Here is a 24,838-nt window from a genome sequence, read left to right on the forward strand (position 1 = left end):
TAGAGTAGTATTTACTTGGTAAGCATTTATCGACTACTTAGCTTTGTCCCTGGTGTGTAATATTTAAGGGGGCTGGAGAAGTACCTCAACGGGTATAGTGCTTGCCACGCAAGTAGTAGAACCTCGGTTTGGATTCTGGCACTGATACAAAAAGCTAGGTGTGGAGCTAGGGGCGGCATGGAAGGTGAATTTTGGGGCCTTGATGGTCAACTAGTCTAGCCAAAAGGGTAGGTTCCAGGTTCAATGAGAGGTAAAAAGCTGTAGAAAAGAGACATCTGGTGTTGACCTCTGGCCTCTAATGCACACATGCACAGTTGCACACATGCACAGTTGAGTGCATGTGTGCACATATAACACAGAAATGTTTTAAAATATGTTCAGATTTTAAAATAGGTCTGACTCTCCTTTGCACAGAACTGAATGACTTCATCATTCAACTTGACGAAGAAGTAGAGGGTATGCAGAGCACCATTCTAGTTCTTCAGCAACAGTTGAAGGAGACTCGACAGCAGTTGGCACAGTACCAGCAGCAGCAGTCTCAAGCTTCTGCTCCAAGTACCAGCAGGACTACATCTTCTGAACCTGTGGATCAGGCAGAGGCCACAAGCAAAGACTGCAGTCGTCTGGCAAATGGACCAAGTAATGGCAGCTCCTCCCGCCAGAGGACGTCTGGGTCTGGATTTCACAGGGAGGGGAGCACTCCTGAGGATGACTTTCCTTCTTCTTCAGGGAACGGTAATAAGGCCTCCAACAGCTCAGAGGAGAGAACTGGCAGAGGTAGTAGTTACATAAACCCACTCAGTGCGGGGTATGAAAGTGTAGACTCTCCCACGGGCAGTGAAAACTCTCTCACACATCACTCAAATGACACAGACTCCAGTCATGACCCTCAAGAGGAGAAAGCAGTGAGTGGGAAAGGTAATCGAACTGTGGGTTCCCGCCATGTTCAGAATGGCTTGGACTCAAGTGTAAATGTACAGGGTTCAATTTTGTAATATTTTTCCAGCAAATTTTTATACAGTGTCATTTAATTGGGGGAAGGATACTGTCAAAAATTAATGCATACTTTTGTCACAATTTATACCCTTTTGTGGGTGTGTTTTTGTTTTGTTTGGTTCTTTTTTTTTTTTTTTTAATTGCTTCAATACCTCTGCTACTTTGAAAATTGTAACAGTTAATTACTTTGAACATTGCTAAAAGGACATTTTGTGTAGGGTCAAGTTATTTTTATATGAGTTAATGTGAAGTTGTAAATGGGAATCTATAGCAGTGACGTCTGTATAAATCTGTCTATCTAGAACCTGTGCTGTCAGGGCACTCTTCCTCACGCTGTTGTTACTCATGCACCATTCAGACTTGTTAGAGTAGATGTGGGCTTAGGACCGCCGAGTGTGCCCAGTACAGTAGTTTTATCACTAAAGAGTTGGATGTGAGTCCTATAGTAGTTTCAGCGTTAGATAGTTTTTCCACCATACATCTGTGCATTCATCTTTAGCTGAACTGAATGTTTAAGAAATCCGTGTGCATAGTTACTAAGTTTTTATGAATTGTTGTGTCCTGTTAATGCATATTGCCCTGTGACTCCAGTATATCTCACCTGTACTGACCAAACCTAAATAAAAATTTTTATTGTAACTCCTGGGGTTTTTCCTTTTGTCTTGGGTGTGTTTAGCAATTGTCCTTTATTTTCACTGAATGGCTGAATTCCTACTTACCCTGTAACATATACAAAGGTCAAATTAAAACAGTCTGCATTAAGTCTATGTATCTAATTTTAATTTGCACTTTTCTTTGCAGAATGAAGTGGGAGTTTGACTATAGTTCAAGGGATTAAAAGCTAATTTTTAGGTTTTAATTGAAGAGCAATTTGTTCTTGAGATCTGATTTTTCAGGGTTGAGGTGTATCTTTACTACTCAGAGACATTTGCTTTAAAGCACTCCTAAGGAATATCCTGAGTGTGGGTGTGGACATGAGAAGCAAGTACCCTTAACAGCTGTGCCATCTCTTCCCTTTCTGCCCACCTCCTCTCTTCCTCTTCCCTACCCATGCATCTGCCAGATTTATATCATCCTTAGTTTGCCATCGTTCTTTTCATAAAAGGTGGCAATGACAATGGGGACCCTCCAATACTTCTGTAACACTTAGGGGACTAAATTGTTCCCTTGACAACATCTATTCTTACGCTGGCAGGTCACCCAACCCGTGATTCTGAGATCAGCCCTTAATGTTTTCCTGCCTCCCTTCACACTTTTGAATAAAAGGAAGAAAAGAAGAAACAAACCTGAATGGAGGACAGTCTTTGAGGTTGCTGTGCCAAATATTTGGAGATTGGAGCCAGAAATGATGAGCCTGATGGTTTTGCAGTAAGAATGTAAATCATAAAAGCTTAAGTATATAGTTAGGAATGTCAGGCTAAGGCAACAAGCTTGGTTAAATACAGCCCTTGGAAGTAATTTGAGAATAGGGGTGTGGCTCAGTGGTAGACTGCTTACTTAGCATGGTCCCAGCCCAGGTTATCCCAAAAAGAAAAAAAAAAAATTTATGGGCAAAAAGAATCAAAAGTAGCACTAAGTCTAGCATTGGAAGATGGCCAGTTGTCATAGCCTCAGTTCTGTGAGTGAAAAGTTGATTGTGGTGGTAGCTGTTTGATGCTGTTTAATTGAAACACTTTTGAGAGAATGAAACAGGATTGAGAAATGAAGGCCAATCTGAAGCTACTATGTCAGAGTACTAGTATTGAGAAAATGAATGTGAGCATGTGTAAAATGTGCATATTAGAAAGACACTTTAGCAGATGAGCTTATCCTTTCAACTGTGTTTAATATGGCTTTTGTAAAAACAATATTCATGAAACAGCATTTTCCTGACAGTTGGACTTCTGTAACTAATCATGAAACAAGCCCTGAATGATTGAAAAACTCCTTCAGGACAAATAGCAGTCTGTAGTACTACTAAATTATTTTCCCCCCAGCCTAATTGCATATGAATTTAGATCTAAGTGTTATTTATGAAACAATTGTAGGGGCTGGAGAGATGACTCAGCAATGAGGGGCAAGTAGTGCTCTTGGAAAGAACTTGGGTTCCATTGCCATCCACAATGCAGCTCACAACAATCTATAACTCCCAATTTTAGGAGATCCAAAGCCCTCTGCGGTCTCCATAGGCCCCTGCACACATGTGCACGCACACATGCACAAATATTTAAGAAAAAAATACTGGGCATCGTGATACAAACCTTTAATCTCAATACTCAGGAAGCAGAGGCAGGAGAATATAGTTTGGAAGTCAGTTTGGTCTACATAGTTCCAGACCAGCCAAAACTACATAATCCCTGTCTCAAAAACAAAAGAGCTAAGCAGTGGTGGCGCACATCTTTAATCCCAGTACTTGGTAGGCTGAGACAGTGGGTCTCTGAGTTTAAGGCTGGCCTGGCTTACAGAACAAGTTCTAGGACAACCAAGGCTACACAAACTTTCTCAAAAAAAAGGGAAAACAACAGTAGAAAAAAGTTTAAAACAGCAACAATAAAAGTATTCTAGCTCTCGGCTTCAGGTAAAGATTAGAATGTGACCAGTAGCAGTTTCCTTCTGCCCTGTTTCCTCTGCCTGTTGCCATGCCTTTCTGACATAATGGACTATCTCTTTGGAACTGTAAACCAGAATAATAAAATGAAAACAGAAAAGTAAAAACTATTCTCTTATTCTTTACTCCACTCATTATCTTTGGCTTGCATCTGGCACATCTCTCAGTAGACCATTATAAGGAGCTAAAATGAAGACTTCTCTTTGATCATTCAACAAAAGCAGTTGGCACTGCATACTCCCGGTGAAGCCTCCAGGAAGGAGACAAGTGAACACACACCTTGTCCTTAGAAGAAAATATTCCTGCACATTTTTTCATGATTGTTTATGTGTGGAGGCCTGAGATCAATGTCTGAGATCTTCCTCAAGAGCACTTACTGTTCTTCCAGAGAACCAGAGTTCAGTTCCTAGGACTTACAGGGCAGCTGACAGCCTAATCCAGTCCCAGAAGATCCAACAACCTCTTAGCCTACTCATGTACTGGTTTCTATCTTCTTTTGGGGCATGATTGATTTGTATGCCAGCAGGTAAGCAATACAGCCAATCTAACTTGCCCAGCTTGTTCCAGTCCACGGATCTAGTCTTGAGACTAGAATTATAGGTAGACCTTCATATCCACCCAACATTTACCTCCAGTTTCTCTCAGAATCCAAACTCTGGTCCTCTTGTTAGCACAAATGCTTTACAGTTGGTGAGCAAACTCCACAGACCTGTGTCTCAAGGGGAAACCAAGGCTCATGTAGCCCCGTGTCCCCTTGAGCTCCTCATTCTCCTTTGTCAGTTTTCCAAATGCTCAGCCTCTAGGCCCATGTCACCACCCCACTCATATCCATGTACTCAATGCACAGAACACGAGGAATACATTAGTGCTCGTTAGCTTTGCTACCTAAACTGGTAGGCATAGATAATAAGACAGTGTAAGAAGGGGTCCAGAGTCCATTGTACAGCATGATAGAGAAAGCTAGAAACTAAGAATTATTTGGTTAAGTACAAAGACTAGGTATAAGAGCAGAGGGTAGAATTTAGGAAGGCTTCCTGGAGGAAGTAAAGCCTAAATGGAGTTCCAGAGATTTCTAGCTTAGCTAACAGAAGGTCACATTACTCCCTGTGACTTTCTTCAGTCAGAAGAAATAAACAAAAGAAGTAAATATGAGTTTGGGTTAGATGTGATAAGTTGTCATAGAAAGTTTAGAGAGGGCCAGTCTGCTCACAGGCAACAAAGTTAGGATTCCAGAGTTGTTAGCATAATGGGTGGTGACTGAAGTGATGGGGTGGGTGGACATGCTGTTTCCCAGGAAGCTGCTGCAAAGTTGGGTGAGGGGCAGTCAGAGTAAAGCCACAAAGGGGACTGGAGAGTGGCCAGAGTAGTGGGAAAGTAGAGGGCACAGGGTGAAGAGCACTTAACTGCCCCTGCAGAGACTGGGTTTGGTACCTAGCAACCACGGGGTAGCTCACAACCGTCTGCGATTCCAGTTCCAGGGGATCCAGCATCCTCTTCTTGCCTCTGCAGACACTAGGTTCGCGTGAACAGTGCACATACATGCATGCAAACAAAAACACATAAAAATAAATCATCGTTAAAGAAGGAAGCAATGTAATAAACATGGGGTCTGGAGAGGTGGCTTGGGAGTTAATAGCATTTACTGTTCTTCCAGAGAACCAGAGTTCGGTTCCTAGGACTTAGAGGGCAGCTGACAACCTGTTCTAACTCCAGTCCCAGAAGATCCAACAACCTTTTTTAGCCTACTCATGCACTGCATGGTCACACAGTACCCAGACATATACGCAGACAAAACCTCCATAGGCATAGAATAATACATCTTTTTAAAATGTAGGAAGCATGGAAGCATGGGAAATCCTTTGCATATCTTGGACCCCTGAGGAAACAGGGAACACAATCCAGAATTTAGCCTCAACTCTAGAGCCTACTTATCCATCTTATTTGATCCACCTGCCTCTCTCAAAATCTTAATTTTTCAGTTTGCTTTACTCCTGAAATAGGAGGATATACCAGTTGATCAGTTGTTGTTTGGTTTGTTTGTCTTTCTTTCTCACAACCTGTGGTGCTGTTCTCTTACTCCACTGTCCACTGACCCACTGACGGCAAGACTTGCCGAGAAAAGACTTTCCTTCCACCACAGAATTCTGCTTTCCTAAACAGACGGCATTCTCTGAGGGCCAGCAAGCTGCAGCGGTAAATCAGGATGACTCTCCTTTCAAACCACTGGGAACACTGCAGCTAGGGCTGTGCTAGGGTTGGGACTGGGGGATGGCCAGAGGGTATATGCAAAAGGTATGAATGACACAAGACAGTAAGTACTTACTTTGGTTGAGTAAGTACGAAAGGATTGGACAGCAGAGATACACTGCTCTAAGGATCTCTGTTAGTAAAGAGGCTACGCGCTCAAAAGCTGTCAGCGATGAGGAGGAGGACCTTCCAGAAGAGACTGGAGATGCCAATCCGGAAAAGGTTAAGCTAGGTCCAAAAGTTCACCTAGAAAAAAAAAAATCTCACCCTTGGGCCGTTTACAACCGACCCCACCTAAGACTTTTAGACCAGTCGTCTGCACACCACACCGCTCTTCGACACCCCTAGACTGTCTACCTCCAACACAACATCCCTGGATCCTCCACACCCCAAAACCCCGACATGGCCATGTTGCATAGAAACCCCTTACCCCAAATTCCGGGACTTAGACCCGCCCAGCGTCCTGCGCAGGCGTGAGGAGGCGTGGCGTGGAGGCCATAGTTCCGCCCCCCAGCACGGCCTGTCAGGCTGGAAGAAGTTTTACCTCAGTCGCAGAGAGCGCCGGGCTGAGAGCTAGCAGACCTCGGAGCTACAGGATGAATGCAGGCTCGGACCCCGTCGTCATCATCTCAGCGGCGCGGACCGCCATAGGTGAGTGTCCCACAGGGTCACATCGGCCTGCGACCCACCTCCCCGACAGGTGCGCGGAGACCCGAGCTCGCGTGACAGGGAGGGGGCGGCCGGCCACCGACACCACTGCTCAGTGCCCCGCGCCTCGCCCGAGGCCCCGCCTCTTGTGCTGCGATTGGTTCCTCCCAGTAGAGCCACCGCTCTGCCAATCTCACCTATTGGCTGGCGTTGGGACGCGCTCTCTCTCCTGATCGCTGATTGGTCCGCTCAGCGGTGCACCATTGATCACGCTGTGGTGGCGGGGGGCCGGGAGCTGGTGGTCTGAGCTCGTCCTCCAGGCAGGCCTTGGCCTTAGCATTGTCCTGGAAGTCGCCATCGCCGTTTCCCGCCTTGGCTCCAGCCGTTTTTATTTGGAAAGCATGTTGTTCCATCCACCCCCTCCGTGGTCCTCAGGGTGCTCTTGGTTCAGATGCCTTCCCTCTTCCCCATTCCATTATAGGTTCCTTCAATGGTGCCCTGTCCACCGTGCCTGTCCACAACCTGGGGACAACTGTTATCAAAGAAGTCCTTCAGAGAGCCAAAGTGGCTCCAGAAGAGGTGTCCGAGGTCATATTTGGACACGTTTTGACTGCAGGTAACTCTTCAATAGCCCAGGACAGGTCTGGTTCATTAGAACAGAACATTTATGCTCGCACACCCTATCACCACCACCACCACCACCACCACCACCACCACCACCACCACCACCACCACCACCACCACCACCACCACACATTGCTTTGGAGTTCCCTGTGCTAGGATTCTTTCTGTCCCTCCTCCTTCCTGTAGCTGAGGTCAAAGCTTCCTTATGAAAGTTTTCCTGAGTGATTTTAGACCAGTGGTGTGACCGCCTTTGCATTGTTAGGAGCAGGGCCAGCCTGATGCACGGGAAAGTATGCATAGTTCTCCACATACCCCTAAAATGTCACACAGTCAAGAAAAGTGTGTGGGCCTGACACTGTGCCAGAGCTGCAAGTGAGGCTGCAGCAGAGCCCTTGTCCACTTGTCATGAGATAGGCTGTCCCTCACTCCTAGGGGACTCTCTGGAGGAAGAATGCTTCATCTTACCTCTGATTTCTCCTGGGTTTGTAGAGCAGTGACTACTGTGGTCAGTTCGTGTTGATAATCGATTTGGGACCTGGGTGTGTAGCTCAGGGGTGAATTGTGCGGTTAGCGTGCATGTGGTCACGAGTTCACTCTCTTGCCCTGCCCTGTGCTCTCTCAGCTCACATGTGAATCAACTGTAGAGAAAATTGTTAACATTCAATACCAACTTCTGCTCTTCCTCTGTCCGAGACCATTTGTATGTGTGTCAGTTGGACATTCATATTTGAAACACTGGGAGCTACAATTGTTTTGATTTCAGATCCTCACCCCCTGGATTTTGAAACGTCAGTATATATGAAGTATTGTCGTTATAGAACTTGATGTCCCAATCTTTATCTCAAGAAACCAGGTCCAGCCAGCTGTCCTTCATAAGCTAGGTGGAAGAGCAAAATGGATAGTAAATAGCAGAGAGGGGAGATTTATTTAATTTGGTTAAATTGGGAGGAGATCCATGGACCCCTCCCCCAACCCATGTCCATCTTCATGCCCCGAAGTGAGATTAAACTTTAAATAGATGATTGGAGATTTGCACCTCTAAACAGTCTGGTCATGTTATCACCCCACCTACCACCATTGACCCATTATCTTGGAGCAAGTCCTCAGAGTGTGTGAAATCTTTTTTTCCTAGGAAGAAAGATCTCCTTTGCCTTGTACCAGGCTTCAACTTCTTCCTTCTCCCAGCATGAGATTCCTAGGGGACTTCCAGTTTTGGAGAGTCCGTTCTTCAAAAGTCTGATAGATTAAGGAACCCCAGTGACTCTCTTAGCACTTACAGAGATTGCTTATTTGTTAAGAAGCACTGTTCTTGTAAAGGACCCAGATTTATTTCCTTGAACTCTCTTGGATTCTTAGAGCCTTCTTCACTCTTCTAGGGAATCCAGCACCCTCTTCTGGCCTCTGTCAGTATCAGGCACCTTCAAACAAACAAACATACATACTGTTCATGGAAAACACTCATCCACATGTATATCTCACTAGGTTGTGGTACTGCATGCCTTTAATCCCAGCAGTCATGGGACAGAGGCCTGTGGATTTCAATGAGTTCAAGGCCAGCCTGGTCTACAGAGCGAGTTCCTGGACAGCCAGAGCTACATGGGGGAACCCTGTCTTGGAGGGGGCGGGGAATATTATCTTCATCTTCATCTCTGCAAGGACGGCTATATCCTGGCTGGAACCCAATCCTGAGTAGAAAATTTCGTCATCATCATTTATAGACCACCTGTTATATTCATAGTTACAACCTAATCTAACATTCAGGAATATGTGTATATGTATTCCCTATATACAGAGCCTGAACACAAAAAATGTTTATGATTTAAAAGTTTGTGATTTTGTACATGAGACCAATTTCATGTGCCCCATCTAAACATGGACACGTTTGTTCTTTTGTACTGACCAAACTATGAGTCAGACTACATCGTGACTTTAGCAGGACAGTGATGGGACAGTGATGGGTCGTGCAGTGGCATCTCAGCACTCATGGTGGTCTGTCAGTGTAACCTCAGCACTCGGAGGCCTGCCGCTGAGGATCAGACGAAGGCTGAGCTGCAAGCAAGGCCCTTAGAAGGGAGCACAGGAAGGCGGGGATGTTGTAGAATACTTGCCTAATGTTCGCAAAGCTACTAAAAAAGGAAGATCATAAGTTTCACATCCAGAGCATCTGAGATTTTTAAAATAAAGATATTTGACATGTATTTTCAAAGTTTGGGGTTTACAGTTCACCTTTCTCTTTTTTGTTTGTTTTATTTTGTTTGTTTGTTTTGTTTTTGAGACAGGGTTTCTCTGTAGCCCTGGCTGTCCTGAAACTCACTCTGTAGACCGGCTGTCCTCGACCTCAAAGACCTCGACCTGCCTGTTTCTTATTCATAATCATTCTTATTAAAGAAGTGCACCATCACCACCCAGCACTTAAAAACAAATTGTGTGTATATGGGTACTTTGTCTCCATGTATATCTAAACATTCCTAGTGACTAAGGAAGCCAGAAGAAGACATTGGATCCCCTGAGACCATAGTTACAGACAGTTGTACTATGTAGGTGCTTGGAATCAAACCAAGGTTCTCTGGAAGAGTAGCCAGAGCTACTGAATAATGTCTCCAGCCCGTTTTTTTTTTTTTTTTTTTTCTTTAAACATACACAAATATCAGATGCCCTAGAGGTGGAATTGTAGGCAGCTGTGAGCTACCTGATGTCGGTGCAGGGAATCAAACTCAGTGCCTTTACAAAGACTATTGACCCATCATCTCTCCATCCAGAACATGGTTTTAGAAGCAAGGGATAAACACCGTCTATGCCAGGTCTGTCATGGGGCTTATAGTCTACTGAATTAGCACTATCAAATGTAATACTCATTTCTGAACCCTAAGTACTTTGAGGGTAGGAAGTGTGTGTGTGTGTGTATGTGGGTGTGGGTGTGGGTGTGGGTGGGTGGGTGTGTGATGTATGTTATTTGCTAAATATTTACATCATTTATTGTTTAAAGAACAGGTACCATATTTAGTAATATGTTTACTGAATAGTATTTTATTAGTTTAATTTTGAATTTTTGACTTTTTAATTTGAGACATTGAAAGGCTTCCTTTCAACATATGCAATCCTTGAAGCAAACCTGTTACCTTTAACTCTCAAGTCATTGGATTACAGGCAGGAGTCACTGTTCTAAGCCACAAAATTGTCTGATGCCCTGGCCTGTCTTAAACTCACACCTATCGCTTCCTCCTGAAGGCAAAGATTAAAGAGATGAATAATTTTATGTGTTTTTTACTTCTAAACAAACCTCGGATTAGTGGCACTAATTAGTATAGTTACTGAGTTTTTGACAGTGTCTCATTAGTATTTTTCTAATAAACATAATAAGGAAAGGTCATAGATGTATGCGTATTTGGAACTTCCAAAAGAGGAAACCACTCTTTTTCTCTGTCAGACAGTGTGACTGATAGCATTTCAGAGTTTTGACTGTCACTTTTCTACTTTTAAGGAAGTGGAATTTTTGTTTGTTTATTTATGTGGGCAGCTGAAGGAAATCTTAGGTGAATTGTTGGTTCTAATTTTGTTAAGTGTATTTAATTTCATTTTTACTTTCTGAGAAAAGGGCTTACTATATAGTGCAGTCTGGCCTGAAATTCACTCATAATGTAGTTCAGAATACCATTGAACCGACCAATTGGTTCATGTTTTTCTCAAACTTAATATGTAGCCCAAACTAACCTCAAACTTAGTGAGATCCTTCTCCTTCAGTTAACAAAATGCTGGCATTACAAGTGTGAGCTACCACACCGGCATGATATAAAGCATAGCTTTTGTGCATAGGTTTCCTCCTTAAATAACCCGTCTCTCTCCCTCGTTATCTTATACCCTGAACCTGGGAACACAGCGTTCTGCATGCCTGGATTCTGCCTCTGTTTACAGGAGTGCAACTAACTGGCTGTTACCTTTGGTCTTGATTAAGTTTCTTGCCTATTAGGAGGAAAAGTCAAGTTCTTTCTAGATCTGAAGATCATAAGGTTCTGTGCTAAGGTCTCAGGAACACTTTATGGAGGAGGGAGCTTCTCTCTGAAAAACCTACAGGCTTCTCTGCTGCACGGGCTGAGAACTGCAGACCCTGAGGCCTCTGTGTTCCTTCTTCCAGGCTGTGGGCAGAATCCTACTCGACAAGCCAGTGTGGGTGCGGGGATCCCCTACTCGGTGCCAGCATGGAGCTGCCAGATGATCTGTGGCTCGGGCCTAAAAGCCGTGTGCCTTGCAGCTCAGTCCATAGCCATGGGTGACTCCACCATCGTGGTTGCTGGAGGCATGGAGAACATGAGCAAGGTAAGTGCTGAGGTGCTGCCCGCCATCCTGGTCAGCCGGGGCCATGTCCTCTGAGGAACACAGAAAATGACTCAGCCCGACCCTGCCTGAATGCATGTTGCTCCCCAGGGAGGATGAGAAATCCCATGTGAAGAACAGCCTATCAGCCAGGCAGCCAGAGGAGAGTATAATTTCTCTAAGCTGTTGTTCCAGAAGCTTACTGTACTTTCTGAAATGAACCCACAAGATTATTTGGTTGCTATCCCTCCTTACTCTGTATGTAGCCAAGGCTAGCTCAGGACTTGCTGTGTAGCCTAGGCTGGCCTTATAAATGCTTTCCTCTCCTCCTCTGCCTCCACAGTGCTGAGACAAAAGCATGTGCCACCATCCCCAGCAAAACATTCTTTTAAATCTTTGTATAGTTCCCAACAGTCTAAACATCTTAAGTTGTCTTCCTTAAAATCTTAAAGCTTTGAGAAAGCTCCTTTTTCTCACATCAGAAGAGTTAACAAACATGACTCGTGCAGCACATTCGTTTTGAGAACATAAGAAAAGTCAAAGGTAATCCACAGGCAACAACTTCTGAGGGGCGTCATCCTTAGGAAGTTGACACCAAGGTCACTAAGGCCCTGTCATCCAGATTTATAATTCAGCTCTCCACTTGTTATCAAAGAATAAAAATTAGATGGTGCAGTAAAGGTCCTGACTAATTATCCTGGTGAGCTCCCCACGATTTCCACTTGAGATGCTGTCAAGTTATCACTCCCCATGGTGAGTTGTTTCCCATCATGCACTACAGTCTTTCTCCTCTTCTTAAAAAAAATACAGTTGTGGTTTGGTGGTGCATACCTTTACCCTCACATGCACCCACCCTTATGGAGGGCAGAGAATGGCTTCCTGGAGATGATTCTTTCCATCCCACCAGATGGGGACTGAACTCAGGTCATCAGGCTGGGTGCAAGTGCCTGAGTGTCTGACCCCTCTCACCAGCACTACCTTCTTACTTTTTTTCTTCCCCATGTGTGCGTGTGTGTTGGGTAAGGGGTATACACATATATATGTATATATGTGAGGAGTGTGTGTGTGATTACTTTTTGAGCCCAGGTTTTTCTGTGTAGCTTTGGCTGTCCTTGAACTCCCTTTTTAACCATGCTGGCCTGAAACTCAGACATCTGCCTGTCTCTGCAGCCTGAGTGCTATGCTCAAATGTGTGTGCCACCATGCCCTGCTACACCTATGCCTCTAGTTTAGGCAGTGTCCTTTATACCTTGGACTAGCCTGGAAATTCCACATGTAGACCAGGCTAGCTTCAAATTCACTGAGGTCCACATATCACTACCCACCCAAGTGCTATCTAGCACTACCTTTGGTTTTGTGGAGATGACTCTAAATGTACTTTGAACAGAGAGAAACAATGGGGCATGGCTCTGCTGTTTAGAAATCCCTAGTTCATTCTGTCATCGAACTTTCTGAGAGACTGACCCACAGCTTAAAATATTAGAGCTTGAACAATTTAGGTAAGGTCTGGGAACCATGAGCGTACCGTTCCTGCATACAGCTCATCCCTACAAAATGTTCCTCTAATTTTGACCTGGAGCCAGAGCCCAGAACCATCCATTAGAATAGACCAGACCATATCTGCACATAAGCACAGGGAGCCTCGGCAGTATAGAGCTGCACTCCAGATCCTAGACCAGAGGGAGACAGGAATCAGGCTAAGTTGGTTTGGACTTGCTTTTCCACTGGAAGGAGGACTCAAGTCACACATTGCCAGTTAACCTTCTTGTCATGGCCCTTGGTCAGGAGGGATCCCAGGAGACAGACTTCACTGACCTCCTAGAGGGTAGGGAGAACATGTAGCAGACACCCATGGTGAGGCCTGCCAGGCCCTGCTCTCCAGGAGCTGAGGCTGAAAGCTGTGAGCTCTGGAGCTCAAGACCAGCCTGGATCACATGTAAGTCCTTGTCTCAGAAACCAAAAGAAAGAAGGTAGCTGAGGATCATGGAGAGCTGCTCCTCTGCAGGAGGCTTCCATCCCCATCTCTCTCACCAAGTGCTGTCCTTGAAGCTGGCACTGCATCGGAACAGCATCTTCTTCCTATGCTCAAGGTCTGACCTCGGAATCCACAGTCAGAGACCTAGTGAGCTTAGCCACTGCAGAGCTCAGGAAGAAGCAGGCTGAAGGTCACAAAGAGAATGGAGTCCTTCTGGTTAGATGTGCTAACCTGCATACCAGCCCCCAGGGCTGGTGTGAGTAGTCACAGGAGCCAATACAGAGTCAGTGCTGTTATTCCCAACCTAAAGGTGGGAATACTGATGACTGGAGCCACCACTTAGATGCAAGGCTTTTGTTTCTTTACTTCTTAAAATTTTACTTTCAAAATTATGAGTTTAATTATATCATTTTGGTTTTTTTTTTTGTTTGTTTTCAAGTGTTTTCCCTCCCCACCGTGTGTGTGTGTGTGCGCGTGCGTGCGTGCGTCTTTCATTCCAGAATCCAGATAGCTCTTGGGCAGGTGCAACCCATTGGGAGTTCAGAGTTTGTACCATTCTTACACAGGCCCATGTTCATGTCCTAGCATCCATGTCCTGTACCCAACTGCCTATTACCTAACTCCAGGTCATCCGCATGGCCATCTTTGACACGCACTCACATGGTACACATAAACTCCATGCACACACACATTATATCCTTTGAAAGTAGTACAGGAGTTAGGTTTCTATGCCATCATCTCCTGAGGTAATCCTTGTCCACCTTGAAGGAAATACTAGAACCACAAGGAATTAAGACACAGAATGGACAGGTTTGATGGAGAGATGGAAATTGACAAGGGCTAGAGGAACAGATTCTAAGAGAAGGCAGGTGGGATTGTCTGCTGACACCAGGAGGTTCCAGGTCCTGACCTGGGAGAGCAGGTAGTGGGGAGAAGGGCTCGATGGGTAATGAAGAGGGAGGAAGTCCAAGGCAGACCCTCCTGGGTCTGAGAGGATCCTGAGAGGAGGAGTGACAACCGTCCTAAGTCTGTTCTTCCTTCCTGCGTCAGGCCCCTCACTTGGCTCACCTGAGATCAGGAGTGAAGATGGGTGAGGTGCCACTCGCCGACAGCATCCTCTGTGATGGCCTCACAGATGCGTTTCACAACTACCACATGGGCATCACAGGTAAGGCCGATATGCCTGCAAACACTAGCTTTCAAAAGGTTGACAATAGTATGTGACAGTGAGGCTCATTTATATAGACTCTGACTGGTGGCTGTCCCACTTCCATACATCGTCCACCATCTATATGGTCAGGAAGCTGAGGCATACAGTAGTACCCAGAGAGTCACAGGCTGTTGTGTCGTGGAAGCTTCATGGAGCTTCCCTAGATGGCCTGATGCAGAAGGCTTGTTGTAGTTGATCATTGGTATGATAAGACTTTGGTGACTAGACCTTGTATACAGCTAAGAAGAGCTCATGCCTTCCAAATGTATGTGGCTCATCTATTCTATCCTTAAAGTTCCCTGTAGTGCCAGCTGAAAGTCCCATCCACATGTTACTAGCAGAGGCTAGGTACCAATATAGTCAGCCACAGACAAGGTAAGAAAGCCGAAAGAGGAAAGGAAAGCAGGATGACAGATTTTCACCAGATTTTAGAGCAAAAAGTGAGACAGTAATAGAAAATGGACTTATAAACCGGAAGGGGCAGCAAGGGATTTCCTGAAAGGCACATGTTACTAATGAATGCCTGAACTACCAGCAGCAAGATTACTAAAGCAGCTGGAGAGGTTGTTAAGTGGTCAAGAGTACTTGTTCCTGCAAAGGATCTGAGTGTGGTTCCCAGCACCCACATCAAGTGGCTAAGAACCGTCTGCAGCTCCATGTCCAGATGATCCTGTACCCTCTGGCCTCCATAGGCACTACATTCATAAGGTACACATACTCATAAGCTAATTTATCCTCACACATATAACAATAAAACTTACACATAAATTTAAAAAATTACAAAAAAAAATGTTTAGGCGACATAGCCAGGCACAGTGGCACACACCTTTAATCCCAGCACCTGACGTGTAGTAACAGACAGATCTGGAACTTTTAGATTATCCTGGTCTAACTATACTCAGTGAGTTTTCAGGCCTGCCAGGGATATGCCACATGTTGCATGAATGCTAGTCTTTAAAACAAACAAAAAAACCCCAACAACTTAAAAAAGGTGACACTGTGTGTAGTTCAAGGTCTGGAGAGGGCTCAGCACTTAAAAGCACTTGTTGCTCTTGCAGAGGACCCAGGTCAATTCCTCCCATCCACAGAGTGATTTCACCAAACCTGGTGCCCTGTTTGGATCTCCAGGTTTACTAAGCAGGCATATGGTACATACTTGCAATGAAATGCAGTAAATTAATTTTTCAAAGAAAAAAAGGTGTATTCCCAAAGGTTTATCCTCTCCAGGAAGCTGATGGTAGAAGGCATCACATCCTTGGGAAGTTCAGCCAAGAAAGACCTCAGGCCACGCTGAAAGTGGTGTGCACTCTCTTCAGTGTGCTCCTCCTTAAGATACCTTTTCCTTGATCAATGCTCTGTAGTGGTGAATCCTTGGTGTGGAAGAATGTTTTATTCTTCTGGATCGATCCTTGTAAGAGATGTTCTGTCAGATAAACGAATGCTTCTCTGGTTGCACACAATTGTATCACTAGTCGTGTGTCTAGGTGCTTGTCTCCTATGTTGACAGTTGAAGCAATTGGGGAGTCAAAACAATACCTTTACCATATGTAAATATAACTTAACCAGAAGTCACATTTGACTGAGTTAAATAAACTGAAAAGTGAAAAATGTTGTTCAAAGCTGACAGGAGTAGCCCTGGGTCTATGAGAAGTAGGAGTCATGAATAAGGGACTAGGGAAAGACTACAAGCATACACACAGGAGACAGGAAGGAGAGAGGTCTCGGGATGTGACAGACGGGGAATCAAGCTTTCTCTGCTCCAGTGAGACAATAGAAGGTCCCATGGATCCTAGTTGTCCTAGTAGCTAGCCAGTTGCTTGTTTGATTTTTTTCTTTCTTTGTTTTTGTTTGTTTGTTTTTGAGACAGGGTTTTTATGTGTATCTCTGTTAGTCTTAGAGCACGCTTTATAGACCAGAGTAGCTTCAAACTCAGAAAGACCCACTTGCCTCTGCCTCCCAAGTGCTGGGATTAATGATGTGCTCCACCAGTCCCAACTAGCCAGTTTCTTAGGTGATATCTAGGCTACCTGCATGTACATCACCAAGATGATTATTAAATATTTAGGTCCTGGGACTGGAGAGATGGGTCAGAGATTAGGAGTACTGGCTGCTCTTCCAGAGGACCCAGGTTCAACTTCAGCACCCACATGGTAGCTTACAACTGTCTGAAACTACAGTTCCAGGGGATCTGACACCCTCACCCAGGTCCCTGAAGCACCAATACACATTTAAAAGTGTGTGCGTGTGTGTGTGTGTGTCCAGAAGCTAGGGGTATAGTTTAGTGTTAGAGTATTGGTTTAGTATGTGCAGTGTCCTGGGCTCCATACAAAACAAAAGTATGAAGAAACATGATCTCCAGGGGTAGCAAGCATAATGGATTATCAAGTATGCCAACAAGACATTATCCAGTGAGGAAACGTAGACAACATGATGAAAGGAGGAGCCTCTTATCTGTTCTTCACAAATATCAAGGTGTGGGTTAGAGAGACAGCTCACTGATTAAAAGTGCTTGCTGCACTTTGAGAGGACCAGAGTTCGGTTCCCAGCAACCGTGTCAGCGCTCAGTTCCAGACATCTGATGCCCTGCTGTGGCCCCGCAGACAACTGCACACAAGTGCATGTATAGACACATAAGGAATAATAATCCTTTTAAAATTAAAAGAGGATATCAAGGTTAAGGAGCATTGTAGTCTGAAATGGAGATATTGATAGTGAGGGGCACCAGTCCTGAGCAGTGAGTGCCTGAGCTCACCGATCTGCTGCCTACTGTGTGCCATCATGGCCGTCCACATGCTTTACTCCTGAGTCTTCCTACAACCAAAGGTCAGGTCTGAAGGTAAGCCAAGAGGTCATATTCATGTTACATTTCCTGATGTAAAGAAAGTGAGAGAGAAGACCTGCTATAGTTCTCTCCCTCCACCATGTTCATCCCAGGGTCACACTGAAGTCACCATGCAGGCAGCAGTCATCTTTATCCTGTGGGCCATCCACAGGGGGAAAGGGCAGTCTGTGGACTTGCACTTTCTCTCAGAAGGTTCATATACGAGACGGTAAATAAAAGAGGCAGAAGTATCGGTGGTGAATCTGGATACAGATTTCTGGAATTTTACAGACATAGAAAGGGAACAAGTCATAAGTGTCAGTAACCTCATCGACCAAAGCCCAGCTCATGAATATGCTCTTCTTGCCTTTTCTTCTTCTCAGCTGAAAACGTAGCCAAAAAATGGCAAGTGAGCAGAGAGGCCCAGGACAAGGTTGCTGTTGTGTCCCAGAATAGGGCGGAGCATGCGCAGAAAGCTGGCCACTTTGACAAGGAGATTGTGCCAGTGCACGTGTCTTCTAGAAAAGGTGAGTGGGAGGCCCCAGGTAGGACGAGCCTGTGTGTAGGTGTGAATGATGCCCGAGAGGACGATGTGGAGGGACGTGTGGATTTAGGTGTTTACAGGTTGAGCCTTACACATCTGAGTGGGGGAGGGCAGGGAGTGATGTGTTGTGTTCTGAGACATGCATGGTCTTGCTGTGTAGCCTGGATGGCCTACTGCTCACTGGGGACCAGGCTGGGCTCCAACTGGTAGGTGAGCCTCCTGCTTCTACCTGCTGAATGCTGGGATTACAGGTGTGTGCCAGCATATCTGGCTGGAAAAGACGGTCACCTCAGCAGGATACAGCCACACAGGGAACTGTCACCTTCAAAGTGTCCACAGCTGAGAAGTGGAGCACCAGGTCCATGGTTCACATAGACCCGTCTCCTATGCAGTTTAAATGACACCTTTCCAGGTGCTCCCATGTGATTTGCGAGGAAGCATCTTGTTATCTTAGTATGATCTGAAGCAGAATCTGACATTGGTGCCCAGCTCATACAAGGAGGATGGCACCTCCTCTGGCCCACTCAGTTGTAACTAGCTACATGCAATGACCCCAACCTGTGTCCACACAATACAAAGAAGGGTTGTCTGGATTTGAAACCCAGGGTGAGTGACTCACGAGGCGTTCTCCTGGGAGAGCATGCAGTAATTGTAGTAATTCCTACTGGATGGAAGTGGTAAATGGTAAAACATTTCTTCCAAATGTCACTCCTCCTGATTCTGAGAAGTCCCCAGTCCCGAACTCTGCCTTCTCTGTACTCATTCCAAGTAACTGGTTTTGCTCCCTGCAGGTCTTACTGAAGTGAAAATCGATGAGTTTCCTCGTCATGGGAGTAACCTTGAAGCCATGAGCAAGCTGAAGCCTTACTTTCTTACTGATGGGACTGGAACGGTCACCCCAGCGAATGCATCAGGTTTGAGTTCTGAAGGGCACTGAGGAAAATACCAGCTCCAAGGAGGTCTCCCAAGTGAATATGTCTTTCTAACAACATGATCCCTAAAGCTGGGTTTAAGGGAAACCTTTATAGTTTCTGTATACTAGGCTGTTTACTTAACCTATACTGAATGAAGGATTTGCTTTCTTGACATCTAGACTAAACATAAAAGTTTAAACATAATAAAATTAAAATTCCGAAGTTGTGGTGGTATACACCTTTAATCCCAGTACTCTGTGAGTTCAAAGCTAACCTGGTCTTACAAATTTAGTCCAAGGCTTCACAGAGAAGAAAAAGAAAACCCTCTGAAGTTGCCAGGCCTAGAGAAGCACTCCTTTAACACCAGCATTGCACCAGAGCTCTGTGAGGTTGAGGCCAGCCTGGTCTGCCTAGGGAATTCCAGATCACTAAGGTTAAGAAGACCCTGTCTCCAAAATAGAGGGTGGGGGTTTCAGAGGTTGCCTTCACATTTGGACCTGTGAATGAGCCTAGGCTTGTTTCTTCAGTATCCTTCTCCCTCTCTGTTATCTTGTAATATTGTGAGGTCCGTACCACACTCCAGACTTGACCATTTCTAAGTCTGAGGAATCATGGCAAACAGAACTCTTTGGCTGGCAAAATGTCCGTAGCTTAATGCTTGCAGGTGGAAAGCAGGCCCTGGGTCCGTACCTGAAGGGAAGGAGCACTGTAGACACCAGGTCACTTGTTTACAGGAATGAACGATGGTGCTGCTGCTGTGGTTCTTATGAAGAAGACGGAAGCTGAGAGTCGGATGCTGAAACCTTTAGCACAAGTGGTCTCCTGGTCACAAGCCGGTGTGGAGCCTTCTGTCATGGGAGTAGGACCGATTCCAGCCATAAAGCAAGCTGTGAGTCTTACTCTGTAGCCTTTTAGTTGTTTGGTTTGCTTGTTGTCTACCTGTCTGTCTGTCTGTGACAGTGTTCCTGATAGTCCACGCAGCCTTCATACTTAGGGTGACCTTGAAACCTTGAACTCTTAGTCCTTTAGCCTCTTCCTCCCAGCTACAGAGACCCCAGGTTTGCACGTATACATCTATCTGCCTCATCTTTGCAGACCTCCCCTTGGCTTTGTTAACCTTGAGGTCAGCCGACCTGTCAGGTCCTGCAGGACAGTTAACGAGGGGTCCGGGATACCTGGAAGAGAATGGGGGACAAGAGACTGACAAGAGTCTGATCAAGGGGACAACTTGTATTTTTCCCCAAGTCTGAATTTATACCGTAACATAGGTAACAGAAGGAGGGGGGGAAGTAGGAAACATTTACGCAGGCTAAGGACACAATATTCGTGTCATCAGAAAAGTCACAGGTTTGTCATATCTATTAGTCAGCAGGATGTTGGTCTTTCAGAAAGGTTGCAGGTCATCACATTCTTGACGTCAGATGTACTTCTCAGCAAGGTCACAGCTTTATCATATTATTATTTTTTGTAATAGTCTTCTGGAACTGGCCGGGGATTTTCCAAGAACCCAGTCATACTTACTTCTAACCATAGTAATAATAATAATGGAGGGCTCCAAGGGCATCGCTCCCACACCGACCTGCAGCTCTGTACTAAGCACTCCTTTGCCCCTCCATTCCCTTCTCCACTCTGAAGTGTAAAGCTGTGCTGGGTCTTGTTACTGTTTGCCTTTGTAACCCTGTGTTCCCCAAGCCCAACGTGACTTGAGTTTGCTTCCTTACATTTGGATCACGTACGTGTGTATGCATTTGTGACGTTGGGTTTGTATAAAGGCGGAGGATACATTGGGTATTATTTCATCTTTAAAAAAGTCTACGTAAATGAGGGCTAGGGAGATGGCTCTCTCTCTTCTTCGCCTGCCTGCCTTGTGGGACTGAGCCTCTGCTAGATCCTTGGACTTCCATTCACAGCTGCTGCTGACCATTGTTGGGGAGTTGGACTACAGCCTGTAAGTCATCATCCAATTCCCTTGCTATAGAGACTTCCCATGAGTTCTGTGACTCTAGAGAACCCTGACCAAGACAGCAGTGGTTAAGGGCACTGGCTGTTCTTCCAGAGGTCCTGGGGGAGAGTCGCAGCACCCATGGAAGGTAAGGACCATCCATAACTCCAGCAGTAGAGGATCTCAGGGGTTGTTCTAAAATACACAGCACCACACATGCATGTGATGCACTTGCTTACAGACAGACAGACAGACAAAACACCCATACACAAAACAAAATTTAAAAATATTAACTACGTACATTGTTAAGTATGTGTCTGTGTCTTATCTGTGTATGTGTCTGTCTCTGTGTGTATCTCTGTCTCTGTGTGTCTGCCTCTGTATCTGGGTGTGTCTGTATATTTGTATTTGTGTGTGTGTGCGTGTGTGTGTGTGAGTGCATGTGCGTGCGTGTGCATGTGCGTGTGCATGCACCCGTGTTGTGTGTGTCCCCACATCTGCCTAGAGTTCTCATTAAAACACTAAACAAAAAGTTAGACCAGAGGACCAAAGTTGAGACATTGCACTTGACACTGTTATAAAACAGGGAAATCCAGTCAGTCATCAAGGGCTCCAGAGTGAACGATAGTTTCATAATTTCCATGTTTATTGTCTTTGCTTTCTGGGTATAATTTTCTCTGATCATTGATTTGTTTGTTTGTTTGTTTTGAGTAATTGTTTTGTAGGCATCCACTGTTAAGTGGCTTTGGACTGTTAAAGAGACTTTAGACTTCCAACACACTACAACTTTTATTGACTTTGAACTTTTAAAGTGGCACGGTATTTTATACTATGTTATTAACATGAGACTTTAGAGACACGGAGTAAAAAGTTTCGGTTTAAAAATGATGCTTCTGTGTCACTCAGCGAGCAGTGGTTTGGTTTGGTTCAGAGGGGCCTTTGTTTTTCAGATATTATTGTTTCTTTGTGAAGATGGGATCTTAGTGAACAGCCTTGGCTGTCCTGGAACTCGCCATGTAGACCTAGAATTGACGGAGATCCAGCTGTCACTGCCCATTTTTATTTATTTCTTTAGTGTGTGTGTGTGTGTGTGTGTGTATGTGTTCGTGTGTATGTGTGTGTGCATGTGTGTGTGTGCCTGCGTGTTTGTGTGTGTATGTTTGTGTATGTGCACACGTGGAAGTGTGCGTGCAGTATGTGTATGCACATATTTGTAAGGATGCCTGTGAAGGCGAAAAGAGGGTTTTAAGTAGCCTGCACATGGAGTTACAGGCAGTTTCTCAGGCTCCAGAGGTCTGCCCTTCCCAGCCTTCAGCAGTGTGGTCATAGGTGCACCACCATGCTCTGTGCTGTTCTTTTTGTTGCTGCTGTTGTCTTTTTAGTTGGGTTTGGGGCTGACCTCAGAACATTTGCACTTTACCTACTGAGCCATCTCGTCAGCCCCATGTCAGCTGTTTTACATCATATTTTCTGTGCATAGGTGTTGTGTTTGCATAGATGTTGCGATCCCCTGTGTGTCAGTGGAGGTGTCGGGTCCCCTGGGTCTGGAGTTGTGGTCTGTATTAGGAGCCTCCATGTGAGTGTGAGGGAACCAAACCTGGGTCCCTAGAAGAGCAGCCAGTGCTGCCTGCCATCTCTGCAGCTTCCAGATCCTTCTAAGTCAGATGCAGTGTGCTGTACTAACTGCTCATAACAGTGGAACAGTTAGACTTAAGGGAGTTTTAGCATGCATTCTTTTGGTTTTGAGGCTGAGGCTTGCTCTATAGCCCAGGCTAGCCTTAATGTAGACAGCTGCCCTACCTGAGATTCTGAAGTGTTGCTACTATAGGTAGGGTTGTGTGTGTGTGTGTGTGTGTGTTTGTGTTTGTATGTATGTATCTGCGCGTGTGCGTACAAGAGGTGTGTCTTTAAGGAGTATATTACCTATATCTTTTCTTCATCTAAATTAACATTGTGTGTGCGAGCACACACACGCACACACTTGTACCCATGGAGGCCACAAGAGGGTGTGTGATACCATAGAACTGAGTTACGGGTGAGCATGGGATCTGAGGTTTGGTCCTCATGATAGAGCATCAAGTGTTGTTAACAGTGAACCATCTCTCCAGCAACTGAAGCATAATTTTCTTAGTAATGAATGGTTTGATCTCCCTTACTCCTTCCTGTAGGTTGCAAAGGCAGGCTGGTCCCTGGAGGATGTTGACGTGTTTGAAATCAATGAAGCCTTTGCAGCAGTGTCTGCAGCAATAGCTAAAGAACTTGGATTAAGCCCCGAGAAGGTAACCAACGTGAAGCTGTGTTTGCCCATGAGCTTGCACGCTCCGTGTTTAGAGCTGTGAAGTATAAGAAATGAGGTCATTCCCCATGACTGCTCACCTTGGCTAGAGATGAACAAGCACAAGTTAATTTTCAGTTGGGTTTTTGTTGCTTTTCACAGCAAGGAACTGAGTGTGTTAGGTCACATCAGAATCAGTGGAACATTCTAGAAACAGGGGAGGCAGCAGGTGTCACACAGGCATTGCTTCTTCCTAAGGTTTACAGTGAAAGTCGAGTTTCAAAGGATAGTTTGCTAGCATAACACTGGGGGTAGGGTGGGGTAAGATAAAACAGGTATGAGCCTGTGTTCAGAGGACTGACTTAAGACTTAAAGCTCTTCATCTCTACAGGTGAACATCGATGGAGGAGCCATTGCCTTGGGACATCCTCTGGGAGCATCTGGCTGTAGGATTCTAGTGACCTTGTTACACACCCTGGAGAGAGTGGGTGGGACTCGTGGTGTTGCAGCCCTGTGCATTGGGGGTGGTATGGGGATCGCAATGTGTGTTCAGAGAGGGTGAGCCACCACCCTTACAGTTCTCATTAAAACACTAAACAGAATGTGAGACCAGAGGACCAACCTGAGGACAGGAACCCAGGTCGACAGCTTGCTGTACTTTAGTGTGAGACACCCAAGGCTAAGACGTTGAGACATTGCACTTGACACTGTTATAAAACAGGGAAATCCAGTCAGTCATCAAGGGCTCCAGAGTGAACGACAGTTTCATAATTTCCATGTTTATTGTCTTTGCTTTCTGGGTATAATTTTCTCTGATCATTGATTTGTTTGTTTGTTTGTTTTTGAGTCAGGGTCTCACCATATAGCCTGAAAATCGTTTTGTAGATGAGCTTGGCTTCAATTCCCAGAGATCCACCTTTCTGTGCCTCCTGAGTACTTGAATTAAAGACATGCACCGTTATGCACGGCCCCCAATATGATCCATTCAAGGAATGGGGATGTGGCTTCTGGTTTGAACTTCAGGCTCTTCGCTCAAACACCCCTGCTTGCTTGTTGTCTTGTGGTTTCCCATTGATCAAATCAAGACCAATCCTGTAATGGAAATTGGATTCAGTGACCTCTTCTAAGCTGAGGTGGTGGGGTAGGTATTCTAGCTATTCTAGTCAGAAGATTGGCCGTTCCAACAAGTGTGCCTCTGGGTTGTTAGAAAGTGAGCAGCAAGCGCCTTCAGTGCATTTATTTCTCTGCTTGACCAGACAGGATGGTACTTGCTTCAAACGTCTACCTTGACTTCCCCAAAATGATGAACTGTAACTGGAATTGAAAGCCAAATAAACTCTTCCCTCCCTTGCACTGCTTCTCATCAGTGAGTTTGATCATGAAAAGAGAAACAAAGCCAGAGCTTAGGATGTGGTAAGGACAGCCAGCTTCAACAGAGAAGCCTTAGTTTGCAGCATGTTACTGAAAGGTCACTTTGGGATCATTTCTGATAAGCCGTATGTTACCCAGATGAACCTGCAAGGGGGAAGTCACATGTGCTGTGGAAATCATAAGCAAACTATAATAGAGATTGCAGAAGTCAGTTATTGAAGCCATGTGTCACATCTGCATGACTGGTCGGGTGACGGGACAAATACAGAACAGCAATGTCCTAAGAGTATCACGGAGTAGAAAGTTCCTACCCAAGTAATGTCCCAGCAGCTGGAGTCAGAGCGGGGCATCCCTAACAGGACTAGAGCCAACA

At 45.2% G+C, this 24,838-nt stretch overlaps 2 protein-coding genes and 1 long non-coding RNA gene across 8 annotated transcripts in view; 2 read left to right on the forward strand and 1 right to left on the reverse strand.

Moving 5' to 3' along the window:
* The window catches only part of Wtap (WT1 associated protein), a 25,102-nt gene extending 23,467 nt beyond the window's left edge, over nucleotides 1–1,635 (forward strand). For all 5 annotated transcript variants that reach the window (NM_001113542.1, XM_006227892.5, XM_006227893.4 and 2 more), the window contains one exon: nucleotides 415–1,635. In NM_001113542.1, the coding sequence (NP_001107014.1) occupies nucleotides 415–995 (581 nt within the window). In that variant the 3' untranslated portion in view covers nucleotides 996–1,635. The remainder of the gene's footprint in view (nucleotides 1–414) is intronic.
* On the reverse strand, nucleotides 1,100–6,511 carry LOC102553528 (uncharacterized). Of its 2 annotated transcripts, none has more exons than XR_010059062.1 (3): nucleotides 6,375–6,511; nucleotides 5,907–6,076; nucleotides 1,100–5,095 (listed from the first exon to the last, which is right to left on the reverse strand). It is a non-coding gene; the product is annotated as an uncharacterized LOC102553528 (long non-coding RNA). The 2 variants fall into 2 exon arrangements; XR_010059065.1 differs by lacking the exon at nucleotides 6,375–6,511 and adding an exon at nucleotides 6,261–6,359.
* Nucleotides 6,401–24,447, forward strand: Acat2 (acetyl-CoA acetyltransferase 2). Its single transcript, NM_001006995.1, has 9 exons — nucleotides 6,401–6,481; nucleotides 6,960–7,094; nucleotides 11,235–11,416; nucleotides 14,439–14,556; nucleotides 17,803–17,946; nucleotides 18,755–18,877; nucleotides 19,612–19,766; nucleotides 22,988–23,098; nucleotides 23,486–24,447. The coding sequence occupies exons 1-9, from the start codon at nucleotides 6,427–6,429 to the stop codon at nucleotides 23,654–23,656; spliced, it is 1,194 nt and encodes a 397-aa protein (NP_001006996.1). The 5' UTR covers nucleotides 6,401–6,426; the 3' UTR covers nucleotides 23,657–24,447.
* Nucleotides 24,448–24,838: the final 391 nt, after the last annotated feature.

This window comes from Rattus norvegicus, chromosome 1 (genome assembly GCF_036323735.1).
Source record: "Rattus norvegicus strain BN/NHsdMcwi chromosome 1, GRCr8, whole genome shotgun sequence".
NCBI classification, from domain to species: Eukaryota; Metazoa; Chordata; class Mammalia; order Rodentia; family Muridae; genus Rattus; species Rattus norvegicus.